General features: G+C 29.8%; 1 protein-coding gene across 1 annotated transcript; it reads right to left on the bottom strand.

Moving 5' to 3' along the window:
- Positions 1 to 490: 490 nt before the first annotated feature.
- LOC131853631 (serotriflin-like) lies at positions 491 to 8291 on the bottom strand. The gene is made up of 6 exons (XM_059204600.1): positions 8157 to 8291; positions 7128 to 7222; positions 6922 to 7055; positions 4864 to 5009; positions 1673 to 1867; positions 491 to 743 (listed from the first exon to the last, which is right to left on the bottom strand). Exons 2-6 carry the CDS (start codon positions 7219 to 7221, stop codon positions 515 to 517), a joined length of 798 nt encoding a protein of 265 aa, XP_059060583.1. The 5' UTR covers position 7222; positions 8157 to 8291; the 3' UTR covers positions 491 to 514.
- Positions 8292 to 10654: the final 2363 nt, after the last annotated feature.

Genomic DNA, 10654 nt, shown 5'->3' with positions numbered 1-10654 from the left:
TATTTTCTACATTTTTAAAATCATATCTTGAAGCGTAGCCATTTTAAAAATACATATCATTGAGTTAAGTTTTATTTTAAATTCTACAGAAATGTACATTGTTAGTTCTTTTTGACAGTCTCAGTGGTTTAGGTTTTAGCACACCGCTTTATTTCCGATCTTCTGGATTCGATTCCTCGAACGATGCAAACTATTTGTAGCCATGAGAATAGTTGTTTGTCAGGGTGCTTTTCTCCGTACATTACGTATATATTTACAAAAAAATGTACTATGTATTTCTGTCACTGGTCTAGTGACCATACCACAAGATGCTTGTGACTTGAACTTGGGACTAGATGGCTCTGTGTGAATTGTTCAAAGTTATAACTACACATTTATTCATATACACAAATATATAAGTTGTTTCCAATGTTATTAATTAAAACCAATATAGTTTTATAGCTATTTATGTACAGTTTAATACGGATAATTTATATCTATACATGGGATATACAAAAGAAGACAAACCAACAGGCTACCAAGGATAATTTTTATATAATTTAGTATCACCGCATCCACACGTCGCATTGCAGTAGCCTTGTCCGCAGATATCTGTGAAGCCCACCAGTTGATCACAATTTGAGTAAAAGTCCTTAAGAGGACATGAGTTGGCGCAGAGCTCATCTGAAACGCAGTCATGCGGACAGTCGCCGCACGGTGAACCCACCTTATAAGGATACTGGGTTATGGTGTCGATGTTGCCTCTGTAAATTTGAACAAATACTAAACTTTTTATGTGTTCGAAATTAATCTTCTGAGGTAGGCTTTATACCAAGTCGCCTGTCTAAGTACGTCTATCTCACCAATTTCATTCGCCACGAAGTGCTGTATATTATCTGTAGGTTTGAAGGGTGAAAGGTTTCGATATGATATTTTTATTTCAGAATACGGTGGCATGACAAATTTTTTATCTAATGACTTGTCACAGGCGTTAAGACATGATATGTTATGTTATGATACATAACGCAGAGATTTTCGTAGTGCTTTTCATGTACATAGGCGAAGATTGACATTTTCAACCAGATGAGAGACTGTGTGGTATTTACTTCGCGACAAAACTTTGGTTCCATTTACTTTACACACATACTACATATATAGTTAACAGTTGTACCTACATGATAATGAAAAAAATTTGAGATGAGACAGTTACACATTAAAAAAATATTCGAAGCTATTACTGTACTTTTTATATATGCCACGAACCTACAGGTTAAGATGCATACCGTAGACCATTTTTTGTTATATCTAAAACTTGTATAAAACTACAATTCTAATAATAAATATGACAAAGCCGCCTGCCTATCTGGTTAGAATGAGGTTTCTATTGTACAGTGTGCTATTTCAATTGAAACCGCCTGGCCAACTAGTAAATTAAACATTTATATGGTACTAGTTGTTACCCAAGTCTTCATTTACTTTTTACGATAACAATTTAATATCATGTCATACTTCATTAAGATACATTCGGCCGTTTAGTCGTGGGATTCTAGACATACTGAAAAATTGATACTCATTATGTACTAGCACAAAGAAAATTTCATAATTACAGAGGTTTCGGCGATTTAGTGTTTTACTACAAATTTAGTTTAATTTATCTATATTTAGATTAGTAGATATTGAAAAAATCACTTACGCTGGACAATAGTGGCACACATAATTATAAAAATGTCCCCAAGGGCCACCAGGACAATGGGCTAGTCCACATCCCAACTTATGACTTGTGGCCCATACCATTTGCGTATAATGCCCAACTGCTTTTAAATTATGAACCGGAGCGCCATACGTGAAATTTTTGTACTCGAGGAACCAAGTCTTGAGTGCGAAAAACCTGGAACGTAAGGTAGTGCTTTTTGTTTATAGTTTCTAAAATATCGTGGGTATAGAAACTAGCTGTTATGTGCAACATAATTGATACAAATAATATAGAAAATATAGGTATATACTAGGTCCGTCCTCATAATAAAATCTATTTTTATATTAAATTTTATTAATATTCATCCTACAGTTTATTTATGAACAAACAGACTGACAAACTCAATGTCGCATATACAATATTAGTATAGATACATATATGACTATTGACACAGTTTTCATCAAATATAACACAATTAAGTATTACGAATAACAGCAAAATAGCATGGAATGAAATGGCGTGTTGATATCTAAGTAAGGGAATTAACATTTATATAACTAACTAGCGTAACGTATTTGAAAACACTTCAGTCGGTAAAAGATGATTATATGTAGTTTTTAGTTATGATGAACAGAAATTCATGCATTTTAGTAAGTTTTATGATAATGGAATAGACAATGCGGTTGCGCTATCACAAAGGTAATAGGATGAAGACAAATCAATTAGCCATATTAGGAATTCATAAGATTTCAATAACTAATGAATGATGTAATATATTCAATTATTAATAGCCGTATTTACTTTTAGAATACTGCATTCCATATGAGGAGAAAAATAAAAACTTATTCACGAAATATTTTATTATTAAAAATAGCAAGAAAACCAGATTGTTATATGGAGAAAATTGTATATATACGTACATAGAACAGTACATTTTAATGAATTAGAAATTTTGTTAATCTAAAGAGAACTATTATATCTACGTACGAGTAGCACCGGTTAACCTATTTCTAGTAATGTGTAGTATATATAGTCAGGCTAGCCCATAGAAACCAAACAATTTATAGTGAATTCGCTATAATGGGCTCAATGACCTAAATTCCTGTATAAACCTCTACTGATGCCCCGATGCAAACTGATACTGTTATCGTATGTAAATGCTTCCTACTTTAACATCCTACTTTATTCATTACAAAAAAGGACCTAAACATATTCAGTACCTAAGATCCTATGATAAAATACGATGCGTGGTGTTATGTGGCAATGGATTGTATCATATTCAATAATTTATGTTATACTACCTACTCTTATTTAGTTGTAGGTATGTAAGACAGCTATTATATTGTTATACGTATCTAACTTATTAAGTTGAACTGATTAATTTTCATTTCAACTTGGACACTTTAATGGCATCAATTATCGTCCGGAAGAATTAATGCTTACAGCTCGATTGCAAGTATTAAAGGGCAGTCTATTCACTATAATTTATTAACTGTGAAATTGATTATGTGTTCACGAATTTGCTATTATCCACAAGGAATGAGAAAAAAAAATCGTGACGGACACAACTGCTAGTCGCGGAAATAGATACACACATCAATAAAAAAATTAAACTAAACAAGACCGATAATTTATCATCTCATTCATGGGAATTGTTACAATAATTATAATATTAAGAAACCTTGACGCGTAACATCACACACTGGTTTTATGCGTAGCATATCGCTTTCATATAGCAATAAACGAGAATGAAGAAGAAATATTATAGATATACCTACTTAAATATATTAAAAGTTTGATTAGTAGATAATTACTGAAAAACCTACAAACTAGTAACACTAGTAGCTAAATTAATTTGCTATTTATATAACTCAGTTTTGTATTCATAATACGTCGTTTGTTACTAAAGTTTGGTTACTTAAAAAAAACAATAAACTTGATTTATACTAGATAAATCAAGTTTATTGTTTTTTTTTATCAACTAGCATTTTTTTATTTTATATCTTTTGGTATATTCGCAATAATCTCAAAAAATCTGATCAGAATTTCATTCAATTAGCCATTGATAGAGTGATAGAATAGAAAATTATTTATTCAAATAAACTTAATTTAAGCACTTTTGAATAGTCATAACAATTTGTTTGTTTATCTACCACTCGTTCGGAAAGCTGTCTCATCACAAGAAGAACGAACAAGAAACTTGTGTGTTGCTCTTTTAAATAATCCTTGTATATATCTTTGTGTTCAGGAGTATTTATATATTATGTAATACGGTCGTATTAAACAAAAGGAGGTAACCCGTAAATTTTAAAACAAGTTGCCATGTGTAGGCATTGCATTATCTCATGATAATTTCAAACACATTTATCAATGTATGTAAAGGTAATTATAATATAGTGTGTTTCTATTAAGTACGCTTATTATAAACTATAGAGTATTGATTTGGCGTCATGAGATAATTTTTAACAAACAGTAAAAACTATATTATAAGACTGCAGATCTTCTCGCTTTGCTATAGCAGCTGATTTATTTATCGAAAAATAATATACCTACTTACTTCAGTTGTAGATAATTTAGTACAATGATATGATATGTTTTTATAATTCGCGCATCGTGAATCATATTGCAATAAAACTTTATTTGTTAACGGTCAACTCTGTCCTTTTGTTCATTATAATACTTTTCCATAAGAGCGATGAATAATATTAAAGTTAAAATAAATGTATTAAATTTGTGGCTCTGTACTTTTATATATTAAAGTAACTCCAATTTATAAAATAATATTTTATTTCTGAGAGGAAATACCAATGATACACATAGATATTTAAGACATAAACTTGATTTCTTAACAAAGGTATTTTATATTTCAATTTAATTAATTAATTACAAATTAATTGGTGGTATTATGTTATTAAACCTATTAAAGCAAAGCAAGACCTAAACCAGTCTCTTGGATTAATTAGTTTTATTGACAAAATTTTAATCATCAGTATATTGGTGGAAAATATCAGTAATTATGTACAATACTACTAAAAAATGTGGAGCGTTCCAATGTTTTTTAAGAAAAGTTGTATCGATTTTTTATTATGAAATAATAATCTGTATTTAGTACCGTACAATTACCACAAGAAAAGAAAATTAAATAGAAACATTTCATTTCATAAATATTTAAATGACAAATATTTGCTCACCATGGAGTTTTCTGTGCAGCAACGAAGAGATTTTGTCCACAAGAACCTAGTCGTGGCACGGTATTTTCACTAGGATCGTTGTGTTGTAGGAATACGCATTGCTCTGCATATCGTTGAGCTTGTCGTGCCGCCCTTTCATGCCACGACTGAAATAACAATTAAAGTTGGATGTACTTATAATCTTCTTATATAATCTATTTTAGTTTTATATATATATATATATATACTTTATTGCACTTATTACATTAATAGACAACGACAGTTATACTCAATTATATTTTAAACTTCTGACCCATATATAACTAATTGCAAAGTTGCAAAGATTGTAAAAGAACAAATGTTTTATTTTTATAAATTCTCATATAAAATTTACTATATAAGATAACCAAAACACAGGTAAGTTGAACAGCTGCCACATGGAAAGAATATGAAACTCACAAGAAACTTAGCTGATACATTATTTATGGTATTTTTTTAAATGACATATCTATTGCACCGGCTCCAAATTATGGGATAAAGGCAAGGCAATTAAAAGATTATTTTTTTAATCAATCCTAAATATTAGGTACATAGCATTTAAGTAGCATATTTCAAATGTAAAATCCCTTGTTTGAACAACTAACGCCATCCAATTATTTTTAATTTGTTTCAACTTATACCTAGTTTAGTTTCAAATACGCAGTCACATGGGAATTTGTACTTTGCGCATGCTTTCAAAGGTTGTAGATCAGTCAGTCAGATAGATAATTTTATTACAAACTGCAAAAAGTATAAAATAACTCTAATTAGTAAACGTTTATCATTGTTTATCCTTATAACTTATATGATGGGAATTTACATTGCAGCAGCGCTTTACGCTAGTAATAATAAACAACAACAAACAAACACATATTTATGAAATATTATGTTGATTATAAAATGTACTTATCATAAAACTAAAAAAAAATTAGGTAACCTATTTGTTATATTGATATTAGATCATAGTTCATTCACTCATGACGGTGGCTTTCTATGGTACAAAATGGTATTATTTTCCTGTTTGTTGTTAAAAAACATTTCGAGTATTCATTGGTTCGTAACCTTTAAAAATAATGTATAGGTAGGTATAATTAGCTCATATTTTTGTACACAAATAAAAAACTGTGTTTTTATTATACTTAGTTGCGTACCGTTTCAATAACCTTTTTGATACTCCTTGCTCGTGACTTTTTAATTCAAATTACGTGACAATAATTTTATAAATATACATAGATATTTAAATTATTAATTGAAATGGCAAACTAACTGACTTCTAACCTCTATTGAGATTTTAACAATGTATAGATTTAAGACAAAAGTTTAAAAACAGGTAATTCAGATAATTAGTAAGTAATGTCTATATTTTATATTGTTAGAAGCATTATTATGCTACATTGTTTGTTGGTACTACAGTTTTATTTTTAGTAATAGTTTTTAATACTGCATTTAAATAGGTAGACAGTCTTATAAGTTTCTTTAATGAATTTTACGAGCAATTTTCTTGGCGCTGTCTAGCAAGCAGACAGTTAAAACAGTGACAACAATGACCAATCAATCACTTAGAACTCATACATTTAATGAACAATGACTTCACTTTTATTGAGTACATAGCGTTCTCTTTTGACTATTTTCAATCTTTGGTAAGAAATGTTAATGTTTATACTCTGTATAAATATATATATATATACTCTATATAATATAACAAAGAGAAGAAGTAGAATAAAAAGAATTTGGAAAAATTTTACTATCACATCTTAAAGTTACTGTTTACCTAATATATGAATAAATGTTTTTACAAAACATTGGTTAATAATTGATTAAAACAATCTAAAAATTTTAAATTTATGCATAAAACATATTGTTATTCTCACTACGATACGAGTATAATAACTATTTCCTTAGTTATAAGAGTCAATTGGTCATAATGTGAATGATATGGAACCCTATTGTAGCGAACACTGATTCGCACGTAACTAGTTTTTATTATGACTGATTGTTTATATTTAGAATTGCATGGGAATTTATTGTCAGGGTACTCACCATTAAAAGCATATTAGAAGCCGAGGGACGAACTTTAGAACGCAAAAAGTTGTGGTATAATATTATTTTTCGTCTAACGATTGCACGCTTCGGACTTAATGCATTATCAGGTATTTTGTTCGGTGAAAATAGCTCTGAAAGTAATGTAAATATTAAATACAGTTCATTATGCCATCAAACTTTAGTACTTCTATAAAAATACCTACGTTTGTTTTCATCCAAAGTTCTCAAGGAATCTATCGTTACTACGGCATTTAAAATAAGAAATCCATGAATCCACAATGCACTTTTTGAAGACATTCTATAAAACAAAAATATAATGATAAATATATGATGTTGTGAAACCACCCCGCAGCCTAACTTACTGTGCTAATTTAAACCGCCTTATCGTAGGTATATCTAACGGTTGAAGTTGGCACAATTCTTTATACCTACAAGCCTGCTATTATTAAATGTTTGTAATGTATGTATGTAAAGATACGAATTAAAATATTAAATGCACAGAATTTAATGCCATTCTAAAAGGCGTGACTTTAGGCGTGGAGAATATAAACAATTTAATAATGTTATAGCTAATCTATGACTTCAAAGACAAAAAAGTAATTTCTTTAGTTATAATTGCCCATATATTGTTACTATATAGGTACATCTACAGCAAGAATTGTGTGTAAAGACACAAGTCAAGAGTAACACAGCGCTACTTTCTACTTACCCCGTAGATCTGGGGGGAATTATACTTAGATAGATTTTACAACTGACAGATGTATAAATAAATTTTACAACTTAGTAGTGCACCATTATTATGCTCCTTATGTATCTAATTATTATCGTATACCTACCACATAAAGTGTGAATATATTTTTTTGTTAAATCTATTATCCTTGAAGTACCTATGTATCGTGTAAAACACTTAGCCTCAAATGTTCGATATACTCTTATTTGCATAACAAATATATTTATTCCATTTGTTATATCTGTTATTTACAAGTATTTCTACAATATATTATACTATAAAATTGCAAAAGTAATTGTAATAAAATAAATAAAATTATATAGGTACATACAAATGTACCGTGAAACAAATCGATAAAGTTCACTTAAAAGTCAACTTGTTTACATGCCAGAAATTTAATAAGTACTACTTACGATGAATATGCCAGTGTAAAAATTAAAATAAAAGAAAATCAATCTGATCAACTTACATTTTTAATTGGCAACACGGACTAATTAATTACCTTGTAATCTAAGCTTTTTTAAATACTTCGCGTAGGTACTAATTATGCACTTTTAAACTCTTGTGTATCTGTTGAACATTTCTAAACTACAAATAATTTTATTTCATTATAATTAAATAGGCACGTGGTTCTCACAACCGCATCACACGAATGTTTGTAATGAAATACACCAGAGTTTGCTGACCACACAGAGGCATCGTCGCGAAATGATCCTTGATAAATAATCATTACTTAACATAAACAAAAAATGGGAATGCCACACATGAATAGATATATCTTCTGACGGTTCCGTGGGCCAAACAAGTCGCACTTTAGCGTTAAAATAGAAATAGATTTCGTAACATATGTACTAACAGCTACTGAAACAAAAATTGTTTTATATAATAGGAATGACAAACAAACGCACAGCTTACCTGATGGTAAGTGATAATCATACCTTGTAATTTCATTTGCCACTTTTGTCGATATACAGTTTACAAAGCCAGTTACTTGGGGGTAGGAATACTCGTTCGTAAAAGAAATGTACTCACCCTGACGACTTAGCATTAAGTTAACTTCGGTATAGAAATATTCTTTATTCGTTCTATAACCACTAATCATCCTTCAGCTTAGGCTTACTATAATCAACATGAACTAACACGAACATCATACATTTTTTTAACAAATAACATTTTTAGAGTATTTTTGTGTCTAATAGCTACATTATGTGGAGTCTGAATTGGTATTCAAAACTCAAGATTTTCAAGTAACTGAATACGTAAATCTTACTAATATTATAAACGTGAAAGAGCTTGAGTATGGATGAATGTTTGTTACTCTTTATTGCAAAAACTACTGAACGGATTTTAATGAAATTCTAAAGTAATGTAGCTTATACATCAGGATAACATATAGGCTATAAATATCACGCAGGTGAAACCGCATGCACTTTTATTAGTATATATAACAAAGAACCCTATTTACTAATAGATAGATAAGTAGGTATATAATTATTTTGACACTGTAATTGCGTAGACCTTTTCTTTGTTACATTGCGTCGCGTCGTCAACAATAGATGTAGAACATATTATAGTATATACTACAAAAGGTAAGAATTAATTTAATGGGTAATAACTATAATTGTCGGTTTTTTATGTTAGATATGTGAACAACCCAACATCTCATTCAGACAATAAAACCTTGTTAGCAAATGCACAAACCTACTGAATTAGGTATCTATATGTATTTCAGATACCTCCATTTAACATATTTAACTGTAACCTGTGTTAATTTAAGAAATATTATTGCTATGAAATTAATTATTAGAAATTATTACAATATGAAAAGCTGTTGACAATTAACTATAGAAAAAAAGTATTTGTACACCATTTAGTAATTGTTAAACAATTACCTAAAATTAGTCATGGCCCATATCAATCTACATAAATTGTTATTCTCACGCTTCAAGTCATTCAATTAAAACCGGCATTGATATGATGTATATTCTTAACAAATTGACGCCTTGACGCCTGCTGGGGTTATATTGATAGGGTTGATTACATATCGATACTTACAATACATCGATATACAATAATGTTAATAAACTTATATTATTTTATTTTAAATAAGTATAGGTAGATAATAAAAGTACTAGGACTGATGGTACTCTCTAATGGACTATTACTTTTCTAGGATATTAACATAACGTCGCAACTGTTATCAACAGTTGACAGTGACTCGGAAAAACGTGTTGGTTCGTTGAAGCATCTTCAAAAGTAGTAAGGTACCTGGGTCGAATATGGCCACGTTAAGGTTTGACACTAGAAATAACGTATTTTATAACAATGAAAAGATACAAATCAGTATTTATTTGATAACGTATTCATTTAGGTAATATATCGCGGGCACGGAAAAACCTAGAAACGGATAGGTTAGGATTTGTGTTAATTTTTTTGTGTTAAGTTGGGAAAATGGCCATTTTTCCGACAGTGTATGTGAATATGGCCAGGTGTTGGCCATATTAACGGTATGAACTGACTATAAAGGTAATTTCTATTTGCAAGGGAACTTAGTGCTATAAATAAAATTAATTTATTGAAACAACTTGTTTAATGAAATATAGGACAAAAAAAAATTCAACTCAGAACAAAAATAATGTTTTACATTAGTAATTAAGTAACTAATTAAACCTCTGTAATAACACAATTTGAGACCACATAATCTTAAATTTGCACTCAGTCGTAATCTTAATATTTCATTCTTTACTCGCATTTCATGCAAATAAAGATTTATTTATCATTGGATGTAAGTCCAACACTTTCTTCATGGACGTATGAAGCACATTTGATGCAAAGTCTCATGTCGGCGACTTCATCTTTATCACAAACAAAACAATACCAACTTTATTGGGTACGAGACGCCAGCTCCTTTTCTTTCTGGTTATTAAGAAGTGGTTTTCTTTCTAACTTGGATTTACTTTTCTTTTTCTCTGTAAGATATCGTCGATGTGTTCGTCTGGG

This window comes from Achroia grisella, unplaced genomic scaffold, assembly GCF_030625045.1.
Source record: "Achroia grisella isolate CSIRO2021 unplaced genomic scaffold, CSIRO_AGI_Agris_v1 utg903, whole genome shotgun sequence".
NCBI classification, from domain to species: domain Eukaryota; kingdom Metazoa; phylum Arthropoda; class Insecta; order Lepidoptera; family Pyralidae; genus Achroia; species Achroia grisella.
Note: the sequence above shows the minus strand (reverse complement) of the source record. Positions and strands in the feature narration are given on the sequence as shown.